At 43.6% G+C, this 27,963-nt stretch overlaps 1 protein-coding gene across 2 annotated transcripts; it reads right to left on the bottom strand.

The window, feature by feature from the left end:
• Positions 1-560: 560 nt before the first annotated feature.
• Positions 561-25,718, bottom strand: LOC139642570 (pleckstrin homology domain-containing family G member 4B). 2 transcript variants are annotated; one of them, XM_071517452.1, is made up of 24 exons: positions 25,500-25,718; positions 20,660-20,857; positions 18,207-19,488; positions 15,502-15,702; positions 14,675-14,798; positions 13,980-14,073; positions 13,367-13,453; positions 12,276-12,392; positions 11,437-11,535; positions 11,003-11,145; positions 10,728-10,866; positions 10,466-10,588; positions 10,137-10,301; positions 8,597-9,486; positions 7,743-7,992; positions 7,244-7,333; positions 6,775-6,999; positions 6,370-6,540; positions 6,093-6,270; positions 5,817-5,933; positions 4,883-5,155; positions 4,028-4,254; positions 2,692-2,762; positions 627-700 (listed from the first exon to the last, which is right to left on the bottom strand). In XM_071517452.1, the coding sequence occupies exons 1-23, from the start codon at positions 25,566-25,568 to the stop codon at positions 2,718-2,720; spliced, it is 5,307 nt and encodes a 1,768-aa protein (XP_071373553.1). In that variant the 5' UTR covers positions 25,569-25,718; the 3' UTR covers positions 627-700; positions 2,692-2,717. The 2 variants fall into 2 exon arrangements, with proteins under 2 accessions (XP_071373554.1, XP_071373553.1); XM_071517453.1 differs by lacking the exon at positions 2,692-2,762 and having other exon boundaries at positions 561-700.
• Between the last annotated feature and the right edge of the window lie 2,245 nt (positions 25,719-27,963).

Raw genomic sequence — 27,963 nt, 5'->3', positions numbered from 1 at the left:
GGGTTGGCTGTTGTGCTTTGGTATCAGTGGAAATTATCTGCAGCTTGTTTTAAACCACATTTTGACAAACACAGGTGGTTTCACACAGACAGCTTTACCGAACTGTAGAGGATTTGCATCAACTGTAACATCAGACACCAGGAGAAGATACTGTACTTGATTTCATGTCAAATTTAACTGTGGCAAAGTCAATGAATATGGCAAAAAATGAATACAACAAAATGTTTAAAACATTTTAATACTCTGTACAGACTTGCCATACACACAGGACTGGTGACAACAAAAGAAAAAGACAGTACAACATTGCTGGTGCTTTATCCACAGAATATCTGGCAGTTTGTCTGGATTTGTGTGTCTGCTGTGGTTTTTCCAATTGTTTGTTTTGCTGTAAAATACATAATAAAAAGCTCATCTACAATATAAACACTGATTCATACCTAGTTCATTAAAACAAATGTACAGGGTGACGTACCATTATGACAGTGTTTAATATTATGCATCGGTTTCCATTTTACAGTATCATAATGAATGCCATATGATGGTTTTGAGGGCTGTGAGTCTCAGCCATGAGAGTCTTAGTGCTCCACAGTGGAGTCCACTTCTGCTGGACTCTCCTCTTCACGTCTTCTCCTCTCATCTCTTGTCCTGAATTAAATAACTGATGTGGCATCAAGAAACGTTCGGCTGGAGGACTTCAGAGCTACAGAGAAAGAAATAAGAAAAGGGTACTTAGAAAAAATATTTCAGAGTCAGTATGCAATATTGAGAATGTAACTTAAGTGTTTAAACCCCTTAGAATGTACAACCCATATACACACCATCAGATCATTTTAAAGATTAAAAATTCTGTCAATTTCTATTCTAAAAACAAATGAATTCCACAAAAAAAATCCCTCAGTAATGCAAGGACACCAGTGTTGCGTGTAAAATTAAAGAGGTGAACAGACTGTAGCTCTGACTATAAATATCACAAAATGTGTGACAGAAGAAGTTAGAAGTAGCCTGTCAGAGCCACACCAAATTTCTGGTAGGGGATTTTGAGGTGATTATCAACTAGGTGTTAAACTGATTTTTTTTATTTTTATTTTTTTATTAGATTTCGTGGGAAAACTAAAGCTGAACTAAAATGATCTTGTCTATTTTTAAAAGTAACAAATAAAATACAAATATACGTCAAATGTTTTTAATTTTTGTCTTTTTGTGTATGTGCAGGGTACAAAACAGAATGCATTTTGGGTGGAGAATTTTGAACTGGTCCCAAAAGAAATGTATGATTTATTGTTTGTATCAGTCATTATACCTTTATAAAATACCCCCACCCCTTAAAAAAAACTACTTAAAACTAGAGCTGAAACTAACTTAAACTAAACTGAAACTGAAATAAAAATTAAATTAAATAAAAACGAATAAAAAAAACACTAATGAAAAATCGAACACTATAATGACCCTGGTGATTATTTTATTTCAAGATTAGCTAAAACACTGCCACATTCCATATATTTTTGGAACAACTGACATTTGATTATTTTCCAAGGCTTAGTGAATGTCATTAGCACATTTTGAAAACTTTAAGATCATTTTCATTGCTGTAAAAATACAACTGCAATGATGATATTTGCTTTATCTGCCTAAAACGTGGCAACTTCAAATACATGGTGGAGCAAACAAACTTTTCTGTGGCTGACATGATATAATATGATTTAACATGATTAATATGTTTCTCCCTCAATTTAGTCAATATTTGAATCGATGGGGCCTTTAAGCCAAAAGGTTGGGACCTGTAATAGCCACAATGCAAAATTTTTAACAGTCAAAATCTTCCAGCTCTTTTGTATTGGGCAGTGCCACATTCTCCCATGGGGTCCCGATGGTTAAAAGTTAGTCATATATTTACTAAAGGTGTAACAAACCTGGCTGAAAAGTGGAAGTGAAGTGGGTTTTAAGTGTTTTGCTGCCATCTAGTGGCGAGAACAAACTGAAGCTGCATCACTGAAGTTATCATTTATCCCACATGCCCTAAACTTGCTAAACTGCGACTATACACCCCATTCCCCCCAATCTCCAAGTCATTCAATCTACTGCTGTTTCCACTTTTCCACTTAATATGTCTGTATGTTTCTGTATTTCATCTCTTTATTTACTGTGATCATGTATTGTGTTTTCAATCCAATTTTCTCTGTTAGGTACAATAAAATCTTGAACTTGAACATTTGAGAGAACAATATGGATATGGAGTTAAATATTTGGTTCAAATATCAGCCAACCATGGCATCTCAAAAAACAAACAACAACAACAAAATCTAAATGCATTCCACAGCCAACAAACAAGGTTTTAACATACCATGCATGGGTTCATTCACACACAGAACTATTACGGATATGCGGTATTTCCAACACAGACTTCATCCACATGTCAAAGGGACACACAGAGGAACATGAGGGGAGAACACCCAGGGGGGAAACGTGAGAACACCCAGAAGCTTGACAAAACACAGCACCCATCGGAGGGAGAGAGCCCTGTAACCCCGTCAGGACACTGCCATGCAGCACAGCACAGGCACACAGAGCCGCCGGGCCAAAGCACAGTTTCACACAGATTAGTAGTCAGGCCACGGATAGTTCCTCACAGTTGTTAATGAGGCTGTGAAGGGAACAACACAGATGTCCACTCTGGTGAGACCAATTACTTACTGAGCTAAAAACCCCTCAGCTCTGAGTCAGACCACTGTAGAGAGGCCTACTGCTATATGAGAGGTCTTGCTCTGGCAAAAACAAAACAGCAAAAAGGTGGTGAGTGAAACTGGAGCTGCCATGTTGCTCTCCACTCCGCTGAAGCGACATCACTGTTGGAGAGGATGGTGTGAATGGCTTGGGATTGGTTAGATCAGTGGTTCTCAGCCATGAGCCATCGAGGCCCAAGAGTCAGCAGTAAAAGTAACACTTGATTTGGATAGTCTAATGTTGATACTCAACTATCAGGTGGCAAAAAGTAGATGTTCAACAAAGTGTCACTTGCCTATTTGCTGAATCTCTACAGACTATGGCAACCCTAACCCTGACCTAATCCTAGTTTAACTCCAATTTTAACCTTAACCCTGACCCCATTTTTAATCCTAACCTGACCCTAGATCTAACTCAAACTCCAACCCTAAGATTAACCCTATCCCAGACACTGAATATCTATAGACTGCTTTTCAAACTATTGTGAGTCAACTCGGTAAACTTTTTAGTGACACATTATAGTCACTTGTTGAGTATCAGCACTGGACTATCCAAATAAAGAGTGACAGCGGATTTTCATTCCGACCAAAGTCAACACCAGGTGTTCTCAATTAATAATTAGTTCTCCCTCCCTGGCCCTGTGCTACTCAGTGAAATCACCTGCTATAGTTAGCTGGGACTTGCATGGGATGCAAGGTGAATGTAATTAACCTGGTAGGACAGAAAACCAGCGGTAAGCTTCTTTGGGTCCTGAGGACTTATATTGAGAACCACTGGGTTAGATCAATGTGTGAATGAAAAGAACTATATAGTATGGTCTTATAAGGTCTCTTACAACTAATCCATTTGAAGCCTGTAGACAAATAACCACCTTAGTTTTTTTGTTTAAACAGCCAAAATACTTGCTTTTGAGTGTGAATGTTATACATGAAAGTAAACAACTTCTATGGTCTTTTTGAATGAAGTCAATTCCCAAAACAGTCTTTAGATCAGGGATAGGCAACTGTGTGCCATGGAGAGCCGAGAGTCTGCAGGTTTTCATTCCAACCAGACGTTACAGCAAGTAATTTCACTGATTACTTCTTCCTCTCTGGTTGAAGTTGTGCTACTCAGTGAAATCACCTGGTGTAATGTCTGGTTGGAATGCAAACCTGCAGAATCTCGACCCTCCATGGCACATGGTTGTCTATCCCTGCTTTAGATAATAAGGTTTGAAAACATCACTCATTTGAAAGATTATTATAAACGCTCCCATGAATCATCATTGTTTTAGTACTTTAATGCAGGAAGATAATCAAACACTCACTGCTGTGATGAACTTGGTGCCCTGGGGTTGGAGGTCCTCGTCCTTCTGGAACATCGAAGGAGACGCTATGGAGGAGGGAGGTGTGGAGGAGCACAGGAAGGAAGAGGGCTCGTTGTTGTTGTAGGAGTCCATGGCTATGCTGGGATGTCCCGGTATGGTGAGGGTGCTCAGCCCTGTTACACTGTCACTGGAGGTGCACTGGGAGGACGTCTCCGAGCTCTCAGTAACTGTCACGCAACACACAACAGGATACAACAGGAACAGTGTTAATATTTGCTATGTGATGCTGAAAATGTACATACTCATGGATGCTTTGGCCAATTCTGGAACATTTACATGTAAATGTGAGTACAAAGTGCAAATTGTGCATTGTCCCTGTTAAATAAAGGAAAAAAAAAATACAGGTCACCGGATATCCATTCATTTCCTATCGAGCTGAGTGATCAGGGACATTTAGCCAATGTGTGGACAGCCAACAAGCTTGGCGGGGACTTTGGGTACTCTAACAGCAGTGGGTCTCAACCTGGGAGTTGGGACCCCCAGGTGGTCGCAAGATAATTTTGGGGAATCGTGAGATGATTTATGGGATAGGAAAACAACATATTTCTACTATACACATTTATTATCATATCTATTTCTGACTCTACTTTTTGCTTTTTTCCTTGTGAAATGCTGAATAGTTTCCAGCCTCTAATAATCACATGAAACAACCTGAAAAGGGAAAATCATTCTTTGGTTGAACTGTTCACCACTCTGCACATGCAGCCTGTGACAGGGGGGTTGGGACTAGGCATGGCTTTGTTGTTAGGAGTCATGAGCCAAAAAGATTGAGAACCGCAGAGGAATGTCACTCACTCATGGAGGGCTGGCTCCCCGTGTCCTGCTCCAGCTCGTCTTCCTCTATGCAGTCGTAGGGCCACTGGCTAAAGGAGGGGACGCTGCCCATTGGGTAGGGGTGAGGGTGAGAGGGTGAGGAGTACAGGTGGAGGTTGAGCGAGCCCAGCAGGGAGGAGGAGGACTGGCTGCTGGAGGAGGAGGTGCTGCTGTTGGAGATGGTGGAGTGGGGCCTCTTGAACGAAGTGGAGTGGTCAAACGAGGACACGGCGATGGACGCCCTGGTCCTCGACTCTGTCAGCAGAGAAAGTGAAATCACTGTGAGCATAAGTGGAGATCACATGAAGGGGGAAAGGGAAGAGATAGGATTCTCTGAAAATTCCTGTGGTTCTTAATGGCAGTTATTAAAGCATGAATCACTTTTTTTCAGAGGATCACTGGTTCCTCATGAAAGAGAGGTAATGTCATTTGCAAATTAGTTTACTGCGGTGGGAATGCCACTTCAAAAATCAGTACGGCTCCGATTACATCTAGTGTTGACTTAACAAAACCCTCAAAATATTTGCATTAAAACACCTGTGAGCGAGACAAGCCAAGACAATATCTTACTTTCAACAAAGTAGAATGCCAAGTAAGTGAATTAGATCTGCATGAATTTGAAGGTGAAATCATGCAGAAGATGAGTCTCATGAGCATGCCTGCATATTCCCAGAAGGACACAAAATAGACATGTAACTGCTTCAGACAGAATCAAAGGGAACATCGCCTGGTATATGCTGACATGTTTTGTCTTTTGCTGTATTTACACAACCATGCACCTCTATTTGAGATACATGTGTGTGTGCGTGTAGGCATTTTCATACTTTGGAAAGAAAAGAGTAAATAGAAGAGAGAGAGAGAGAGAGAGAGAGAGAGAGAGAGACTGAAATACATAATGTGTACAGAGATAGCTCACCTGACCCCTTCATGATATAGTCAATGGCTCTGTCACTGATAGCTGCATCACTAGGCTTGATGTCCATGAAAGGCTTGCTTCCAATCCCCATGGAAACCATCTCCTGCATGCGCAACTCTGCAGTTCAAATAAATATATCTTTTGATGGACAAAATGTCTGAGCTGGGTAAAAAAAGGATCTGAATGTGATCTCTGACAAAAACCAGGAATGCTATTTTTACTGAGTGGTGCAGGATTATTTTTATAAAGCTATAAAACCCCAAAATAGAAACATACCCCTGTTTCTGAGCGCCTGCCTCCAGAGGATCTTGCCAATGATCGCTGTCCACACAGCCTTGACCTCCGCAGAGCTGGCCTGGAGTATGAACGTGTCCTGGGACTTCCTCCGACGGAACCAGATCTCAAAACGCAGGCCGCTGTCCCCAACACTCTCAGTCATACCTATCTCTGCTGTCTAAATAGAAAAGGAGAAAGAAAACATAACATTCATCTAAGCTGTAATAGATATTGTCAAAAAATCCAATGTTAATCCTCAAACATAAAAAGTTCTTACTTTGAAGGATTGTTTGTAGATGTAAATGTCATATCCTCCCTCTATCTTTTTGGTCTTGCTGAAGAGGATGAGGTCTTCAAACAAGAAGACATGGCGGAGGTATTTCCTCCGTCCGCACCAGACAATGAACTCATCCTGGCAGCGGAGCTGACCCTGCTCTTTTAGGTTCACCTGGAGAGGAAGCAAGGCCATTTACATGCGTCAGACAGAACAATACAATGCTTGGTAGGATCCTGAGCTTAATATACTGTATGCAGGACAAGATGACAAAAATAGTGTTTTAATGGTGATTGCTGTTCCGCATTGCTAACCCATATCGTAACAATGGTATGTGATATTTAACTTTTTATGCTGACAATCAATGTCCCTAACACAGCCACCCAGTATTTGTGAATCACCGCTTACATCACAGCCCCGGATGGCGTCCATAGCCAGCAGGTCGTTGCCATGGCGAAGCTGAAACTTGACCATTTCCTCTGCGGTGCGCAGGTCACTGAGCTCCTGCTCCTGGGTCTGGCTGCACTCCTTGATCAGGTCTTTGAGCAGCAGGGCATATTTACTCATCCTTTGGATTGGCTTCAGCAAGTAGGACGCTAGGTCCATCTTGTCCCCCAGCTCCACCTGCTTATTCTGGGGGACAGAGAGATCAGTGAGGATCTCATGGTGGCATTATTATTATTTCATAAATCTATAATATTCTGAATATGATATAGTCATAGGGCTACTCATGCAATTGTCACAGATGTGGCTAGTCATGCGTACTGTAGGTCAATTCTATTCTGTTTCATTGTTTACTGCAGAGTTGAGCTGGGACTGATGACCCTGGGACCTGTCGTTCTCGGTGGAATGTAACCAGAGCCGTTTCCAGACGCACCTTAAAGAATCCGTTCCCATGGCTGGTGAGCAGAGCGTCTGACTGCGGCTTATTCTTGCTGTACAGAGCATACATTCCAAACTGATCCTCCTGCACACAAGAATAACAAGTTACAACACTGACTACAGTAAAAGGTACACTCACATTTCAGCATGCTCTACCAAACACTGTGAATGATTCAGCTCCCCAGAGATAGTACATGTAATTGTCTTGTTTCCCTCAAGAGCTATGTTCATCATACTTTTGGCTACAACATCTACAGTGAGGTAACATACATGAGTACAGTGGAATTCAAATCGTAACAGGACAGTGGGATATTGGGACCATGACAGTATCGCACCAAGCTCTGATTTCACAGTTGTTTTGGGAAAAGTCAGCAACCACAGTTCAACACTTCACTACAATCAGTGTAGAGGAGAGTCATTGGGCTTGAGTGCTGCATTTAGGCTGTCAGCATGCAGCCTCGGGGCACAGTGAGTGTCTGGGCGTCTGGACTCACATGTCTGAGAAAACAGCTACTGATGGACAGGGGGGAGTGGGCACACGACTCCAGCTCTTTCAGGAAGTACTGGCTGTGGAAGTCGCACAGTTTCTCCACATTCCCGAAAATGATGCTGCGCTTCCCACGCAGGTCCTGGGGCAAGTCCAGGCGCTCCATCTCTGGGAAATAGTGCTCTATAATGTAGTTGAGAGATCGCACATACTCCCTCTCTGTGGCAATCATCTCATCCATGATGTGCTGCACTTTACTGTGGAGCAGAAAGACATCGTAAGGTATCAGGGAGAGTCAGTGTCATTTTGGGTTTTATCAGACCCATACTATGATATTTACAATATCTGACTATACTAGTTATGACTCATTATACTATTGTATGCACAGTAGTATAATGATTAATGTAATACTAATAAACTACGAGACTAATACTAGTATAATGACTATAGTATCATATTGCATGGTATTATGATATGGTATAAAGTACAAGGGCTGGACAGAATAACAGACACACCACATGTGAAGGGAATTTCACTTTGAAGTAACTAAATCACAATTACCAGGCAAGATTACACAGGCAGGATTTATTGAACTGAATACCAAATAGCAGTGTGCCAGCTGTAAAGTTATGAAAAAAAACTTTTATATGTGAGTTTTCAAAGCAACATGAGGCAATGTTCCAACTGACAGATAGTCAGTGCCCAAATTGCAGGTGCATTGGTTACAAAAACTGCTAAATTATTTAACGTGGCAAGGGGAACAGTCTCGAAAATCATGACAACATATGCCAAACATATTCATGGGCAAGGATGAACGGTGGTTATGAGTTCAAGTTTAGTGTCACTGATCCGCTCTCTCACCTGCTCTGTTTCTTGCCGTCCCCCTCAGTGTGTCTGTTATGGGTCCTGGAGGGAGTGGACATGCTGCGGCTGCGCCCCAACGCGGGGCTCAACACATCCGGTCTCTGCAGCTTCTTCTCCGCAGACACGTTATTGGCCACCTCCAGACCCTTGATGTATACGCCTGTATAGCCATGGAGGTGACTGGCATCAGAGTGGCCGCTGTCCCTTGGCGTCAGCTCATAGCTCATGGTCTTCTTCATGATCTTCTTCAGCGGCTGCTTGCGGTGGCGGGCGGCCCCGGAGTAGACCGGCTCAGAGTGGCAGGAGACGGACGAGTCGATGGTGCAGTCACTGTCCGTGTCATCAAACATGGACGGACTCTGTCTCAGTTTGATGTCACAGTCCGGAGGGAAAGGGAAGTGTGAGGAGGAGATTGAACTGGAGGGGCTCTTGGAGAAAGGCCCAGCAGAGTGAGGCTTGGTTTCCTCATAATCCAACGGTGTAACCACCCTGTTGGAGTAAGCGGGCAGGTCGGGCAAAGTGAGACATCCGTTAGCACCGTGTTGCTCCGTGGCAGCGCTCTGTCTTTCCACAGCCTCCAAAGAGACCGGCGTGTCGACAGCTGCGGGGTTAGAGGCTGCAGCCACGGCCTCGGCCAGAGTCTCCTCCAGCTGCTGCTTGGTCTGCTGACACTTGTGCCACAGCGTGTTCCACTGCTGCAGCTGCCGCGGGCTGTCCAGGGAAAGCACCATCTCATTGAGGGTGCTGAAGTTGTCCACGGAGAACTTGGACGCCTCTGTGTGGTAATCCTGGAGGATCTGCACCACGGCAGGCGGGAGGCTGACACCGCTGCTCTCCAGGCTCAGCTGGCGGAAGTAGTCCTGGCAGTGCTCCATCCACTGGTTGGCCTACAGAGGAGACAGGCAGAGGGGTTGAACTATATCACAGGTTAAAAACACAGTACATGAACTATGAATACATCTAAGTCTTAGATGGCATCTGAATCAACCTGCTGAGATATTTATTTATTAATATTCTGTAACACTGTGTAATTCCTGACCCTTGCTCTACTACATGTAATGTTGGCAATCTACAAATTTAAAGTCACACTGAAATTAAAAATGAATTTTTGGCCTTTTTGGCTCATTCTAACCATCATACCATACACAATTTATGCCAAAAATAATACAGAACATGTTTTATTCTATTTTTATATTCTAATATTATATTAGAATCTCATTCATTTTACTTCCTGGAAAATTGAAAATCTTTAGTCGTGACTTCATCGTGTCCTTAACTGATATCGGTTTACACTTTTGAATGATCCCTCCCTGCATTATGTCCCGCAACAATATCCTGCTTCAACAGGAAATGCATCACATTATGGAAGCAAGATGCTCTCAAAAATGCTGTTTCATTGTGACTTTAAGCTTGGTCTTCTGCTGCTCTCATTGTAAGCCACTCTGGATAAGAGCATTTGCTTAATCCTAAAATATACATTTAGAATCTAGCATCACTTTTAACAGGATGGATATGTTAATACTATGTTAATACTTACCGAGTCATAGAACTCATACAGATTGGTGAGGATGTCCAGCTGGGCCTTCCTCCTCTCCACTCTGCTTAAGATGGAGCCCAGATGCTGCTTAAAGTCGAGGAGGACAGAACTGGGGAGCGACTCTGGAGACTCTTTCACCAGCTGCAGGCCGTGCCTCTGCTGGTGCTGTCAGGATAAGGACACGACTGATCAATTTAGCACTGACTCTCATCTTAGAATTAGACACATATGAGCCAGGCCACAAGCTATGTGTTTAAAAATAGATGCGATGGAAATGTATTGTGGTGATAAAGTGGTGAAACATTTTCTGTTTGTGTCAGAGCATTTACCACTGACTCCTCCAGAAACTGATCCAAGCTCTGCTTCATTTCTTTTATTGTGGCCGCAGAGAAAGTTAGCGAGTCCAGAGGTGTAAGATGCTTCTCTCCCTCCACACTGAACCATACTTTGATCTGGGAAGAGAAGAAGATCAAATTGTAACTACAATATGACCAAAAGTGAAGAGCGGTAGGTATTTTGTAGAGAGAACAGAGAGAATCTGCTGCACAGACTGAAATGCCTAAAGTAAAACAAAGTAAAGTTTGAGCCCACCTGTTGTGTTTGCTCCTCAAACTTGCGCACCTCCAGCTGGCTCTCTAACTGCTTCTGAGACTTGTTGGATAAAATCACAAGCTTATGGACCTCCTCATCTACTTGGTTGTACAGTGCATTCACCATGTCAATAGCATCCCTGAATTAACAAAGAAAAGGAACACAGAAAAAGGGCAAACAAATGATGAATAGTTGATTTTTCATAACTAAAGGTACTACTAATCCTCACCCCATTCCAATATGTTTGAGAGCCCGCCCCCTTACTCCTGCAGTACCTGTAGTTCTCATTCTCACAGGCCTCTTCCTTCCTGATGCGGGCCAGGACAGTGCCTCCCTCTAGTCGCAGTCTGTTCAGGCGGGTGTCATCTAGCACACACTTCATGAGATGCTTCTGCTGTTCCATCACCTCAGATACCTCCTGAATTAAACACACAGTGACATTAAAATGACATGAATTAATGACTTTTAAAAGTGAACCAAATTATAAATGGTAAAAGTGAAATGTGGGTTTTTTTTTACTCCAATGGCAACAGAAATCATGGAAGTGGAAGTTGCTGAAGTTTAACCATAAAAACAAACTCCTGAGCTGTTTACTCCAGTGAAGTTAAGATATGCAGCAAGAGGAAAGAGGCCAGCGGGGAGCTTATTGTGTGTCAGTAGAGACACATAAATCAGAGGGCCAGACTGGCTGCCGGGGGGCGGGTCTGACCTTGGAGGTCTCCAGGTTGCCACTGTTGTTCAGTGTGCTGATAGACTCCTGAAGGGAGGAGATGGCTGCACTGCAGCTGCTGGCAAATGGTTCAATTTTCTGTGAGAAGCAGAGAGAGAGACATAGACAGAGACAAAACGAGAGAGAGAGGGGAGCATGGAGCTGATAAGTAGTGTCAAAACATCACCAGTATACTGATTCACAACACAAGTACATTCACATTTGCAGAAATGCAGCTTGCAAAGAGGGTTTCAACAAGACATGAAAGGGGGGGTAATTTTTTGCTTTTACTACAATATTATATCATTAGCTTAAGTCTAAGAAACTGTTTTTTCATGTGAAAATACTTTGGAAATATTTTTAGTTGTTTATTCTCTATTGCCCCTCCTTCACCTAAAGAGCTACAGGCTGTTTTGGGAACAAAGCGACTGGGACTTTGCTGCTTGCCTTTCAGTCGTCACTCAGGGAATTCAGCCCCTGCGCCTGTTTCTAATAACCGAAAAGAACTGCTCTGATTGGCTGTCGTTACTAAAGGGTCCACCCCTCCCCCTGCCTCAAATATAAGATGATTGGTAGACTTTCCACATCACAAACCGACCATGTTCTGACTGGCCCGTTTCAGACGAGCCATTTCTTCTAAATTGGCAAAACAACAATTAGTACAATTTTCACTTTTTTTTTTTTTACTGTGAACAAGGAACATCCAAGAGTGTAGATCCATGAAAAACAGATTATCCATTTCTAAAGACCCCCCCCCCCCCCTTTAATTGAGATTACAAAGCTGGTTACTGTTAACTACGCTCCAGCCTCCTCCATCACATACAGTAAGTGACTCCCACCTGTCTGAAGTGGATCCAGTGGTTGTGGTCATAGTGGAAGGTGCCCTCCAGGTCTCGTGTGAGCTGAGTGGGGTCGATGTGCTTCAGCAGGGCCTTCAGAGATGACAGCATCTCAGTCTGCGGCAAGACAAACACAACAAACTCAGGTCTCTGTGTACCTCATTTCCTGCTTCAAAGCTACAGCAACATTAATTACCCATAGGCCACTTCCTGCTCGACTCCAATTTCTGTCATCATGGCCATGAATAAACATACATTTCCAATTGCCTGGAAACTAAGTATACACTAGACAAACAGATTGTTATGAAATGGCTGGTGGATATCATGAATGTGCAGAATATAACCCCGAGACAAGAGTATGAGCAGCCTTTCGTTCTCCACCAGCCAGACATTATGTGGCTTCATGCAGACACAGTTCATAATGACTATCCACCAGTATAATGACTCGTGGCAGAGCAGCAGCATCAACAGCAGTTTTAGATAAGATTGTCCTTCCTAATATTTTGTTAGCGGAATGGGAAAAACAAAACTTTTCTGTTGTCACTGATGATTACTGGTTGAAGGTATCAATTCACTTCATTTCAGTTCGATTTAATTTAATTTGATTTAGTTCATTTTCGATTCAATTAATTTTCAATTAAATTAAATTCAATAAGTTATGGCATGCTGTGGTATCGATTAAGAGATGCTGGCTGGTCCTAAACTGGTTTGATACTTCAGGTTTAATGTACTGTTGATATGCCAAGGGAGATCGTAATATCATCATATGTACTTTTCATTGATTCATTGATTATCAGTTGAATTTCAATGATTATATATAATGGCACGTCATTCATTCATTCCTTAACTTGCTGCTGTGGATATTTTAAGACATATTCCATATTCTGATTACTTATTCAGTGGATATATCTTTTGTGTATGTGGTTTAACACTTGCTGGCTGCAAGACAAATTGCACATTGGAGATATTAGAGTCTACTGTACTCTCTACTCTCCTTTCCAGAGTTCAACACACTATGTGAACATTGCAGAGGTTGAGGTTGTCTTTTGAAACTCATTTTACCCCACCAACAGAACAAAGTGTTTAATCACCTGTACATTGATGTCTCTCTCAGGCTTGGCCGCTGCCTCCTTGTCCACCAGGAACAGAACTGAGTAAAGTGCATCTGGTGCTAATGCCTGAGAAAAAAATACACATGGCAGTTTTGTAGCCAGTTAAAATGAAAATAATAAATTACAACACATGTAGAATTTTTAAAATAAACAGGGAAACAATGTGACATATGTATTTAAAGTGACTTATATGTGTTGTGGTTTACAGAATTATCATTCTTACATCAGTAAGTAACTCATCATCATAGCATGATGATATGTCTCTTGCAAGAAGGCTGCAGCCAACCCGGGCCCAGTGTGTGGTTAAAAACAGACAAGTAAGCACAGGTCTCTCCACACAGGCCCCGAGGCCAGCCTTTCTCACAAAAATGTCTTGGAACTATACTATCACTAGAAATTTAAGGTGTGCCTCTTTGAAAATCAAACTTTGTCAGAGAATGAGAGGGAGAACAATAGGAAATGTGTAAGGAATGCCATAGTGTAATAACAGTGAGAGAGCTTTACAGCTTAGAAGACAACGGAGATTCAGCATGACCTGAAAGCTCCTTGGGCGTGTGGGAAGGTAATTACATATTTTCCACTGTGGGCTCACCTGCAGTTCAGACAGAGATGACAACAGAGCTGGAACAGGCTGCTGCCTCCTGCTGTCTATCAGAACAGTCAGGCCTTGATCACGCCTCTCTCTCCTAAAACCAAAGACTTACAGTTACTATACAGTCCATGACGGACGATTGCAGGTAATACAGAGATTCCCGAATTTCCCCTAGGGAATCAACAAAGTGCGATCTTATCTTATCTCATCTTAGTATATAGTTCTGTAATTTCATTTATATCATTTTGACAGCTACAGGAACAGAACTGCATGATAAATGAGGAAGAGCTGATTATCCAAGTTAAACATTATTTTTATGACATTTATAGCGAACGTACTGTATATACATTTTTAAACATTTCAAATACATCTGAAATACATGGGTGTGAAGGATTTAGTTGTAATCTGGTACAACCTTAGTGAAAAAGGAATGTATTTTCAAGTGATTGGCTCCATCAGTAATCTAAACATGAACAAATGTCTAGCAAAGCCAACGACTTTTTAATGTATTTTGAAGCTCTAAACAGTTTGTTAACACTTGCAGCGTTAATGAACACTGGAAAAATTTAGAATGTTTGAAAAAAATCTGGATTGGGGCTGCAGTCGAGTTCACCTCGGGGATTACAGGGGCAGGTGTGAAAGTTACTGGGGTCATACTTAACACAGAAAACCCTGAGTGTGTGTGTGAGACTTACCGCAGTGTGGAATAGTAGTAGCCCAGTAAACAGGTGAGGTCACTGGCCGTGCAGCTCTCACCTGCCCACACCTGAGCCCTGGTGCACACCTGCAGCACTGCCCGCCCACTGCGATCTCTGGTTCCTGGAAGAGAGAAGGCCAGCGGGGGGTCACCACTCAAATATTAACGCTTGAATGTGACATGTGATGTATTTTCTGTGGGATCCTGTGACTGGGGAATTCTTTCCAGTGCATTCTGGCGAGAAAAATGGAGAAAACAAGCAAGAACGCAGCCCAAGTACTAGAAAATGTTGGCATCACGCAGCCAACAGTAGAAGAAAATGAAGACCCAACACAAACCACTGCGTCAACAAAAAATAAAACAACTAATATCGTAAAAAACTCAACAATGAAAGACTGGAAGATGGACTGGTTGGGGATGTGCGGTATATTATGATTTAGACATAAAACAAATTTGTAGTATAAATTGAGTGTTTAATTGCCAATATGCAGTACAAATCTATTATTTTATAGTTTAAAAAATGCCACCAAACAGGACCAAAATGCCCCTAAAAATCAGATCATGGGGGCAAAAAAATGTCCTCTGAAAAAATAAAAAGTTAATTTCTTACCCTGCCCCCTACATATGACACACCAAGCATGTTTTTGAACTTCGTGAAATAAGAATGTGTGACAGTTATGTTTGATTCAAGGAAGATATGAAGCTACTGAATGACTTGCCCAGATCAAATGTGTGTAAGAGGAGAACATATGCTAATCTGTGAGATAACCTGCGGGGCGGAAACAACAACTAATAACAGATGTGTCCGACTCACTCATCACCTACCGGGTAAGACCACGGCACCCGATGCCAGTAGCTCTTGATTGACCTCTGACACCAGTTTGGGAAGGTGTGACTGAGAGTCGTAGGAAGGGCTCGACGCTGAGCCCGGCCTGATGGCCGTCCCATTGGCGGGTTTGGGAGAGTGAGGCTCTTCTCCTCCATGCCTGTGCCGCCTGGTCTCACTGCTGATGCAAACATGTTGTCCTGTAGAGGTAATTATAAACAGTGAATGCAATTCTGACTGATAAGTGATATTTACTGAGCCAACTACTGCAGGTAGATACAGTACAGTCAATAAAATTCAGAAGCTTCCTTTCACCTCAGTACTTTCTTAGCTAATAGTAATGCCTCATGAAACCAATGTTCATTAGTGGTGAGGTAGGTGTGCTCTAGTAGTGACTTCACACTGACTCATCATGGAGACCAGGTGTTTAGTCAGTCTGACTCATGGGTTCTGCAGGGTGACTCTGGCGTTATTAGACTCTCATATCTCAGCCTCCTCCTCCTCCTCCTCCTCAGCTCTCCAGCCCTCAAGGCTCTGTTTACAGGAATGCTGCTCCTGACATTCCCAAGTGGTACCACTGTTTACAGACTTGATCCTATGCCTGGGGCCGCCCGACAGCCTGCCAGTTCTCACACTGAGTATCTCGCTATCTCTTTCTGCAGACTTGACTGTGCCATGGCCAAGGTAACACCGCAACGACTGGGGTAAAATGGACAGCACAGGTACATAGGATATACAGCAGATATCTAGGCATGAAAAGACAGGTCCTCATAGTTTTAGAAATATGCACCATGACCCTAGGTGGTTCATGGTGCATATCTCTAAAATTACAACTAAAATGTAACATGAATGTTAACATCAACAAAGTATGATAACATTGAAAATACTATTCAAAAAAGAAAAAAATGACAGCCATACGCTGATGACATGGGTCTTCCTTTTTAAAAAGATTATGTCATCTTATTATGTGAACAAACGAGAACTGACTCTGGAGATATTATAGATCTTCATAATGGTGACATTGGACTATAATATAAAGAGAAACTATGTTGGATGGACACCTTTTGGGTGTTGTCTTTTTAAACAGTTTCTGGCCTCTTGTATTGTATTGTCCTGCTCTGCTCTGTGACAGTAAACCCTCCCAGCTCAACCTCTATTGTCTTCCAACAGTCAGTGCATTTCCTGTGTGACTGTGTGGCCGTGCTCGTGTTTGGTCCATGTTTCCTAAATTGCTTTGTTTTCAGAGGAAGTGACAAATGTAGAGCAAAGCCTCCTGTGCATTGTGCTGTGTAAAAGTGTGTTTTGTGTACTTTGTTTGACACCATTTTAAGCCTTCAAAGACAGGCCAAATCTGTGCAGGTTGTTGTGGCTTGGATTTATTGATGGAAAAGCAAACATAGATCACATAAATCACAGAGGATGTGTTTTGATAGTGCAGTGTTTGCAGTCTCACATCATGGGTAATTCAATCCTTCTTCAGTATTTTTTTCAGAGCAGTGTGAGTCAGTGCAAGTTAAGTCTCATGTTTCTGGAGTGAATGGACCCTGTACAGACACAGGCAGAGTTTGAAAGGCTTTTGCTTGGATCCCTGGTGGCTGATTGGTTCACAAAGGAAACTTTTGTAAATGAGGCAACCCATGGGACCAGTGCAGCCCCCAGCCCCAATAACACTGGAAGGCCATCTCACTTGGGCCATCTCACTGTGGGATGCTGGGGTCCCTCTGGTTGGTTTACAGGGTTTACAGGATCCTTTGTTGCCTTTGAATTGTCATTGTGGGAAACCTGCTTTGCAATAGCTGAAATACAATCCCCACTGAGGTAATCTCAGGAACGCAACAGTGATGTGATTTGACTACTGTAGTTTAGCTGACTGGTCAGTGGAGTGATCTCATTAATGCATTAAAATAAGTAAGATAAAATCATATGATCATTCTCATTTAGAATTAAGAGAATGCACAGCCTAGCTACAGTCTGACATTGTCTGAGGCTACGGCACATAGATTTAAATAAACTCATTCAATGTTCACCTCACATTTCAATACACGGAAGAGGCTGTGCTTTGTAAAACAGCATGATTCCCTGGGCGGTACTCTCACATTGCCACTTTCCTGAACTACCCTGTATGAACCAACACAAAAGAAAACAGACAGACTGGGTTGGGATTAAAGTCCTGTTTCCAGGGTAGGGCCATACCTGTACCCCGAACATGCCAAAGAACACACAACGTGGGCTTTTAAAAAGCAATCTGTCACCAATGATAGCGTCAGAACAATTATGAGCCCTCTCATCATAGCAACTCACACTTCAACTCCAGCCAAGTGATGGACTATCTTAGCCAATCCCCTGCTGCAGGTTATTATTACACACCATGTTGAGAAGCCGCCACTTGGAGCGAAACCTGGTTTTCAAGCCCTCAGGTTGTATCATTTAATATGTGAGAACTGACGAGCCTTGGCCTTGTTATGATTCAACCACCGCTGGAGAAAGATGTACTTGTCGATACTGAGGAGGTCTGAGCTGAGAAAACATATTACTACTACAAAATTCAATAATATTGCCAAGATTAAAATAAATTAATTCAAAAAAATAAAAACTTGTAATTTCCCTGTAATAAGTTAGATTTATAGCCATCTGTAGTGGTCTGTTTAGTGATTTATCTACGCTGTAATAGCAACAGGTTGAGCAACAGTAGACCAGCACCTACCTGGCTCCTCTTTGCTGCTTCTCCTCTCAGAACCAGGAAAAGCTGCCTCCAGGTCCAGCTTCCCAAAGCGGAGGGTGTAGCCATTCATCAACTTCTTGGGGGAGATGCTGGCCGAGCCCCCAGAGGAGGAGCGCTCCCGGTGACCTTTAACCTGACCTGCCTTGTTAGTCCTCTCCAGTGACTTGGAACGCCTTTCTGCCCGTCTCTCGGCACTCCGCAGGCCCCTCTGTAAGTAAAGCAAGGGAGTGCTGGGCCTGGAGTCGTCTCCGCTAAGCCAGCCCCTGGCACCCAACCTTCGAGATATGTGTTCTCTCGAGGAGATGTGGGTGTCGGGGCTGCTGCCTGGCGTCACCGCTCTCTCTCTGGGGCTGAGGCCGGCACCGTGCTCTGGACTCTCCTCCAGGATGGACTCAGAGCTGGAGCCGAGGCTCATTGGGTTCTGCAGGGCCTCCATATAAGATTTCCTGAAAAGTCTCCTGCTCTCAAAGGACACTGAGTCCCTGGGGAGGCGGCGGCGAGGGCCCGGGTTACTGAGGTCCGTGCTAAAGGACAGCATCTTTGACCCTGGCCCTCTCTCTCTGCCACCACACTCCTCACCCACCTGTCCCATCCCACTCTCCTCAGTGGGTCTGTCTGTCTTAGTGCTGGGTGTAGCAGCGTCGGCTGCTCTGAGGCTGTGGCTCTCCGTTAGGTGGAGGCCTGAGTCCTGCAGGGCCCTGGTACTGCTAGGGTCCATGTGGGTTCTGTTGGGGGTGGTGGGCTCAGAGAAGATGGAGTCCGCTCCCTGAGAGTGCAGGGACTCTCTGGAGCTGCGGTGGCTGTCCAGGGTCCCTGTGGATCCGCTGGTGCTGCAGGCGCTGAGGTGGCCACGGAAGCCGCCTCCGCTGCGGCGGGCCTGCATGATGGCGTCCGCCGTGCTGCTGACAAACAGAGGGTTCACCACGTTCTTCCACGGCGTCCTGTACACGGCTGTGCCGGTGGTAAGCAGACAGTTCTGTAGTGGGTGCAGGTTTCGGTCGCGCGTTACATTCTGCAAGAACTCAGCAGAGAAGACGCTGCCATACATGCTCTCTGCGATGGGGATTTCTGCGATGGCCTGCCCACTGGCGGACAGACATTTTATCACCAGCTTGGCAGTCTTGCGGCCTAGAGGAACTATCTGTAGGTAGAAGTCTCCTTGCTTTAGTCGCACTTTGTGCAGAGGGGCAAGCTGCAGGACCACCTTCTCATGGATGCACAGCGGCCAACCCTCATGATAGAACAGCAAGCCTCGAAACCTCACCTGAGAGAAACAGAGAACTCACAGTCAATGCCCACTCCCATAAAACATTATTATCGTCTGTGTGTCATAGTTGAGCTGCGGTATGATTTGCAACATTTCAACTGACATCTGCAAGGCTGTGTTCAAACACATGTTTAACTTTAATGGAGAGGCAAGATGTTTTCATGGGACCCACTGGATGAATCACTGTCAACAATCATTCTACCAAGAGGAAAACCTGTCTGATCAGGCCTGGTTTCTTAGCAACCACAACACAAATCTTCACTGTGACACTATAAAAAACAGACCCTACGAGCAAAAAGACAGCGCTCTAGGCTTGGCTTTTTTTCATCTCTTTTCCACTGGCTTCCTATGAAAGTGAAGGCGAGCATTGAGAATGTGATCTTCCACTGAAGCCTCTCATATTGCTTGCGATACAAAGACTCTCATGCACAGCTAGCTGTTCTCAGGGGCTAGGCTTAGGTGAAACTATTGCTCTATGGCTATCGTCACAGTGTAATCACAGCAGAGATGAATAAGGAGGAATAAGGTTTCAGTACTTTGGTCATGGAGCCCTAACCCACAGCAATCAAAGCTTGTGAGAGCGAATATTGAGTTTCAGTTTGGACCAAAGAGCCTATGGCAGCCTCTCAAGCAGACCACAGTTTCTCTCTGTTTCCCTATTCAGAGCGAGATGGCTGGTTTTCAGCTTGTTTTCTGAACAATAATCAACTCTGTCTCAGTCTGATGCTCCCCCCTCCTACTCAGCAAAGATATTCACACTCATCAGCACTGTTCTCAAATTCTCTTTGTTTTCTCACAAACATTTTGTCTAATCACTTCAATGCCCCATCTATCAAGATGTGTATTATTCCAGATTTGAAGTGTTTAGGGAAGTAAATGGGTTAACATGGCCTGATATAGTGAAACACGCTTTTGTGGTGCTTTTGGTTTATTTTCTCTTCATCTTGTCCTCGTTGCCCTTTTCTCAGCCTTTTCTCTCATGCAGAACAGGAGCCAAAAAAAGATCTAAGTTGAACATCACAGCTCTAGCAGTCCTGCAGGAAATCACTGAGGTTAGTACCAGGCAAATATCTGTGTTGCTACCCAAAGGCAATTCCAAAACAAATCATAAGAGGAATTGTTGAATTCTTTGATTTAACATCAGATCCCATGTCTCCCAGCCACTCACACAAGTTTCTTGCTGGATGATCTGCAGGATCCTCTTGGCAGGGAGCAGAAAGTCAATGAGGCAGCGGAGACCGTCTCCGCGGTACTGCCTTTCCACCACGCTGAAGAGCTGCCACAGGACGGTGGCAGCAGTGGCACTGAAGGGGGGGTACAGGGCCGACAAGGTGCTCTGGATACAGTTGTCCAAAGACTCAGAGTCCTGAGGGAAAGAGAGCTGGGTGAGGATGGATATTCACATATTTTATCAAGTGAAGCCTGTGCCACTGAGGGCATGTTACCAAGATTGCCCGAGGTCTCTGTTCCACATATAAGGCTATTATTTTCACAAAATAGAACATAACATTTGAACATATGCCACAGAAAAACAGAAGTCTCTGAATCGAGACAGAATCTGTAATGCAAACTTATAACATTTCACAAAACAGCAAACAAATGATGCACAAATATGGGCAAAGTGTCCTTGCCATATTCTTATTTTTATTATGTAGTGGAACACAAATGTATGCAAGGGAACAAGTATCAGTGTATTGTGCATAAGCACAACTACATAAACACATATGCTCGTATACGCACATCCATTGCTGTGCATGAGCACACATAGCCACACAGTCAGGAAGTTTGAACATCACAGGAAATGTCAGCCATGATAGTCTTTCCATCAGAGAGAGGGGAAACACCTGGAGGGAGTGACGTCACTATCTGCGGACACAAACAGCAGAACTGGAAAGTCCAGACTGGACTCCAGTTGTGTTCCCTTGGCCAGGATGGTGGAACGCTACCCTCTAATAACAATCATGTCAACGCTGACTATTATCTGACCCTCACCTGACCCGGGCCACCACACCAGTGTCCCCAGCAGACATGTCCTACACCATGATAGGGGACGGTTACAACTTGTCCATGACTGAGACGGGACATTAGGGATTACAGTGGTCCTGGATGAGGTTGACCTGGTCTAGCAGTCATGTTCATAGTTCAGGCTGTGACCTTCCTCTCAGCAGCCACAGCCAAGGCCAAACATCCCTCTGCTATCTGTCTTTCCCGAATGGAACACAACAGTAGAATAGAGACATCTGTCTCCGATGATAACCACACAGATAGATACCACTGCCAGGGAACGTCCAGCACACTGACAACAGTGTACTGCATTGAGGAAGGTGGGGGCTGAGGACGCAGCAGGTCTGTTTTGGGACTTTTACTGTTGAATGTCAATGCCAAATTTGAATTTACATGACAATAAAAAGTGTGTATAAAAAGTATGCCTAGAAATCAAGGCATTGCCTCCTTTTCAGTGAATTTAGCCTGCCAGGTGCAGAATCCGTGTTTCATTCATTGTAGAAACTGTCCTGTTGATCTATGCAGTTCAGCACCATCAATTAGAGGAGAGTGACTAGAGTTCAGTGCATTGGTCCACATGCCACAGCTCTACTACAAGGCGTCCATTGTGCACTCCGCCTCTCTAAGTGCTATGTACTGTACAGTGTTGGTGCCCTGAAACAAAACGCCCACCTCCATTAGCAGCCAGCCTCTTAGTGAGACAAAAATGTCTCTGGGCATTAGTCACTGTTGCACCAGGGAGGAGAAGAATAACATGGGGTTTTATTGGAGGAAAGCTAACAATGGGAGGAAAGCCCTCACTTCATAGTTAAGGACAGCCCAACAAGTTGCTCCTCAGGTTCCCAAGGCAGAAAGAGCAGTGGTCATGACAAAAGTAGTGTTTTGAACAACAATTAATCAGCACAGCATAGACTTCTGTTTGAGCTCAACTATAAATCAACTGCTCATTCAACCTGCTGCACAGAACTGGCTGACCAGGGGTTCCAATCCTACAATGTGAATACAAAAACTGCACTAGTCCAAACAATGACTGCTTTACACAATATTTACATTTAAAGTAGTGGTTATATAGTGCATCAACACCCTGTACATAATAGCTTACATAAGATACAATGTATATTGCCATCCTTTGTCAAGGAGAATTTGAAACCATTCAGAAAGTTGTGTCACCTGGCTAGTGGGAGGCATATCTGCATGTCTCAGCAGAACGACTGAGCTTAGCCACCAGAGCTGAGCTTCCCATCCGCTCTGAGCCAGAGAGGAATGCAGTGTGTGGTTGTGTATGTCTAGCTTCAGACCCTCATCCAGGACAGCAGTAGACTGGGACGTCCCACCCTTTCTGATGCCAGGTATTTATAACCGGCTGGCTGTGTGGGCTAGAGGTGGAGGACTGGGTTGGTAATTAATGGCTTCAAGATCCAGGTGGGACACTGTTGTCCCTGCTGTCGGTAAACCAGCTGTTCCAGAGGTACAATGAATAAGTATAGTAAGTAGGCTAAACCACACAGAATACGTCTCTATGAAGCGAGCAAACTGTGAGACTTGATTCTCTGTAATATTCACATATCGCTGAGTTTGAGTTTTAATTGCTAAAGAGAAAATATTGCTAAATAACTGAGCAATATTAGAACAAATATAGAAACATCAAATGCACGTTGGTCAAATGTTGTATCAGCTACTATACAATGTTGTGACTCTAAAATTACAGCACCCTGTAAAATATGTGTCGGAAGGCATAGTGGGGAAAAGAAAAGAATCAGAGTCAGAGAGAGAGAGAAAGAGAGAAGGGGGCGTCACATAGAAAGAAAGAGACAGAGAGAGAGACAGAGAGAGAGAGAGGTGGTCACAGACACATTTAGTGGGTCAGGGACACAAAAGAAGCTGCCTACCAGGCCTCCAGTGGAGCATGAAGCCACCAGGGGAGTGTAACAGGAGCCCTGGAGCCCCCATACAGGCGGCTCACTAACCAACCTGCTAACAGCCTCAAAGGCAGCGGGCTGACAAAGGCCACAGGTTGCTCAGACCTGCCCCGCTGCCAGGTGCCAGCAGGCCAACAAAGGCCCAGTGAGACCTTACCATCAAACCCGCTGTTTGATTCTGCTTTTGATCTGAACCAATAGAAATCCTATCTCATGAGAGAGGGATAGGTGAAGAGAGGGGCTGCCAGGGCGAGGTGGCCATAGAGTGATTGTGTTTTGGCCAAATTTTTTGTGGCGTCTAAGGGCTGAGAGTGCTGAAGTAGAGAAATTGAATATGACACAAAACATTGAGGGGCTTCAGTTAAATCAAGATGTGGCACCATGGCATCCTGCCTACCTCTGTAACTTGAATTACATTGTTTGACAAACTCTCTTTCTCTTTCTCTCTCACACACACACACAAGTGTATGCACACCACAGCACACCACTCTTTAGTGGACTACAGCATAATAATGCGGCGTTGTAAAAAGACACCGCTGTCAATGTTATCTCAGCAGATAAACTTTAACCCTAGAAGCCCACACCAATTGTGTGACAAACACAACCAGGCCTGACAGCAAAATCAACAGTAATGGAGGTGATAAACTGGCCCACCCATCAATATCAAGATAGATGGATAATGTATATCAACCCAAAAGAATTTAAATATGATAAAGTGAGAAATAAATAATGCAACCTATGGTATATAGGTTGCATTATTCATTTCTCACCTATAATTAATAAAACCCACAGAGCTGTAAAGCTTCTGTACATTTTAGATAAGACAAAATGAAACTTTAATGTTCCCTGTGGGGAAATGAGGGAAAGGTTTGCAGATTCCCACATTAGTTATCAGAGTGACTTGATTCTTGTCATCGCCAGGCAACTAATGACTTTGTTCTACAGGATGTAAACAACACTGACAGGATATTGTTCCTGAGCAGCCACTGACAGACCCTGCTTACCCTATAGAAAGTCAGATTCATGTTGTACAGTATACAATACACACGCACATGCACACACACACACACACACATGCGCACACACACACACGCACACACACACACACACACACACACACACACACACACACACTTGAATGTGCATGTGCATAAAGGGAAGCCCAACACGAGAAAAAAGTGAATGGAGGTCTTTTAACCAATCAGAGCAGGGATGAGGAATGACAGTAGAGACTAACAAAGTCTGTGGATGTCTCTGCAGGGTAAATATAGAACGGGTGCATACCAAAACAAGTGGAAAGGTGATAAAGGGACCCGATTTGTCCAAAAGGATATAATCTTGTGGCTGAAGTTAGTGTACTTCACTGGCCGCTGGTCAATTGTCAGTCAATGGATGGAGAAAATGTTGAGGGGCGATCATTTGCAACAAAGAAATACACTCCCAGTGGCCTTCAAAGTGAACACAGAGAGTTCTACAAACAGGCAAATATCTGATAGGAGCAGACAAAATTCAGCTGAAAATGAAAAAGTTTACAAAGGCTAATGTTAAAAAATGAGAAAAAGTCCTGAAATATCTGAAAATGACTGAATATAATGAAATCTGGCTTATTAGTGAATCAATAAAGCAATAATGTAATACTAAATCAGCGTTCACCTCGTGCGCCCTATGTCAGCTCAGCTCACTCCTCTTGTATAATAAAAAACTACCTGCTTTGTTTGGGCTATAGAGCAAGACGCCAAAATATCAGCTGTCTAGAAGCTGTAAAGTGAAGGGCATTTATCTCTCTAATGTGCAGCAGGCGTAGCACAACATACTGACTCCTGAAAACAACACAGCTGCTGAGACTTTCCAAGAAACCAGGTTAACATCCAATACAAAAGCAAAAGGGAAAAAAAAAAGCTGAAAATGAAAACACACAAGCACAGCACAGCATATACACACACACACACACACACACACACACAGACACACACACACATAAACATGGCTAAACCTCACTAGAAAGAAAAACAGCACAACTGCAAAAATAGTCACAGTCAAACCATAATGGAGAGAAAAAGTTCAGTGCTTATTTCTCGCTCGTACCTTAATGCTCAGGTAGTTGTCACAACTCCGGGACTTCGCTCTGGAGTGCATTTTGCCCAGTGACAGCATTTAGGTTGCCAGACAAAATCCCGAACTTTAATAAATAAATAAAGCGTCATCAACCGCACAAGATAAAATCCAGCGTAAAATCCTCTCTGTAAGTGCTGTAAGTCATTGCTGTGGTGTCAACATGTCCAGTGCCAGGCCATTTTCCCCCCTCTGTGTCTCTCTCTGTGCGGTGGTGTGGGCAGCTTGAGCAGACTAAACTTCTGTTGGAGCGTGAGAGAGGCAGTGCGCTGGCTTCCCCGTCACCCCCCTCTCTCCCTCCCTCCCCCCTTCCCCTCCTCCCTCCCTCCCTCCCTCCTGCCCCCACCAGCGAAACCTCCCCCGCCCTGCTGCTCTGCTGCTGAAGCCTCTTCCAGCTGTATAATGCATACTGATGCAACTTCCCTCACCATTCAGAAAACACACTACCTGACCTGCACACCCACAATAACACCCCCACCCCCCACCCCCACTGCCGCCCCAAGCCCCACCGCTCGACCCAGCAGGGGTAGCACTCTGCCTAACTCCACTCCACCCCCCCTTGACCCCTCGCACCCCTACCTCCACCCGCACCCCTCCTCCTCCCTCAGTGTCTCTCTTTGTCCTGACAATACAAATGGACTAGGGTTTCAGCTTATTCTGCTGCTTTTCAAAAGGAAAAAAAAGAAAAGAAGACATCAGCATAGGATTGGTGGTTCGGGTCACTCACTACAATGGTGTCCCCTTAAATATTGTCAGGGGGATTCCCAATCCTTAACCTGCCCTTACACACCACTGACATATGGGACATCCTCCTGTTACAGAAGACAGATATGACATCTTTAAAACAGATTGTCCTTAAAAAAAGACATCAGCTACTCTACTCTGTCATGCTTTTTAATAGGGTGACGTGTATTTGAACAGGTGACATGAAAGAATTCTACTGTTAACATTCCTTGACAATAACATCTGTAAACTTGACTGGCATGTTGTGAATTCTTCATCACCAAAAACCTCTGCAAGACACAAAAACAGAAGCCAGCATGTTTTCAGCACTGGAATGCGGCGACTGACAGTTTGTCAGAGCTGCACATTGCCTTCCCATCTCTTCATATTAATCCAGAACCTAAACATAGGAAATCCTTGTTCGGGAAAACATGCCCCGTGAGAATGGGATCTTTGTGTGAAAATGTGAAGATCATATTAAGCCGGCCTGTGTAAACAGAGAAGGTAGTGAGGATGGGTAATTAGGTTGGGTTATATTTAGAGAGAGAGAGGCACTGGACTCTTCTCAGACGGTATTAGAGCCAGACAGCACAATGACCCAACACAGACAAGAAAACATGAGGCCTGTCGTTGGCCACAGTCACACACCACACTCCATTAAAGGTCAGTTACATGGGCTCACACAAACACATGCTGGAGTGGATGATCAAACAATTCAGAGAAATGTCTGCTTTGATGATTACATTTCTGTCAGGCAAATAAGCAAAGAAATGTTAAGAATGTAAAGTGAGTAGTGAGTATATATCACTGTATATTTTATGTATTCTTATATATAGATCTATAATCTTATGTACATATCTAGTGTATAATCTTATATATACACAGACACAGACATATATCACATACTGTACACACTACACACACATACACTCCTCTCTGTTTCTTTCTCTCTCCAGCTCACGCAATGTTTGTGCCACTGCTGCCCCTATAATTTTTGGTGCCCTGGCTTATCCACTGGGCTGCTTTAAATGTGAGGGTTGACTTTCTTCTTCTTCTTTTTTGCCTCTTCCCTCCCTTTTTTCCCCTTTTTTCCTTCTTTTTAATTCTTACTTTCGTAATTGGGTTGAAATTATTGTATATGGACAATTCTACCGAAACGGTTCAAATTGCAGTCCCTCTCTAACAAAATGGTTTAAAAAACAATTAAGTGTTCAGATTTTCAACATTTAATTAAGACCATGTTAGAGTCTATTTACGTCCAAGGCATTGATTGAGATAGTAATAAATTAAATAAATACAAAATCAGCATTTAGATGCTTTGTATTGGGAGGTGGCTGTGCCTACCTTTAACATCTACATTTCTGTTGATGAAAATCATGCTTAAAACATTTTTGCCTAATTTTACATTCTTTTTTCAATAGAGCTCTTTTATTTCTTCTGGAGTGAAGTTGAAAGATTCAGATCCATTTGTAAAAAAATTCTAAATCAAGAAACTTATCTTAAGACTACAAGATGCTGTCCCCAACTTTCGGATCACTACCAAAACACAGTCTGCACAGTGAGCCTGAGTTTAGTCTCACCCCTATAATTTTGACCAAAGAAGTGAGGCTGCAGTCCGTCCATCATGGCCACATGGTGAGTAGTTATGTCCCAACATTTTGGAGTAAATGTGCTCCATGTTCCATGCATGCTAGCTGTTTTTTTGTGTATGCTC

The sequence above is a fragment of the Centroberyx affinis genome, unplaced genomic scaffold (assembly GCF_046629955.1).
Source record: "Centroberyx affinis isolate AG114_WGS23_722 - 3 ecotype Tasmania unplaced genomic scaffold, CSIRO-AGI_Caff_v1 ptg000498l_1, whole genome shotgun sequence".
Lineage (NCBI taxonomy): Eukaryota > Metazoa > Chordata > Actinopteri > Beryciformes > Berycidae > Centroberyx > Centroberyx affinis.
Note: the sequence above shows the minus strand (reverse complement) of the source record. Positions and strands in the feature narration are given on the sequence as shown.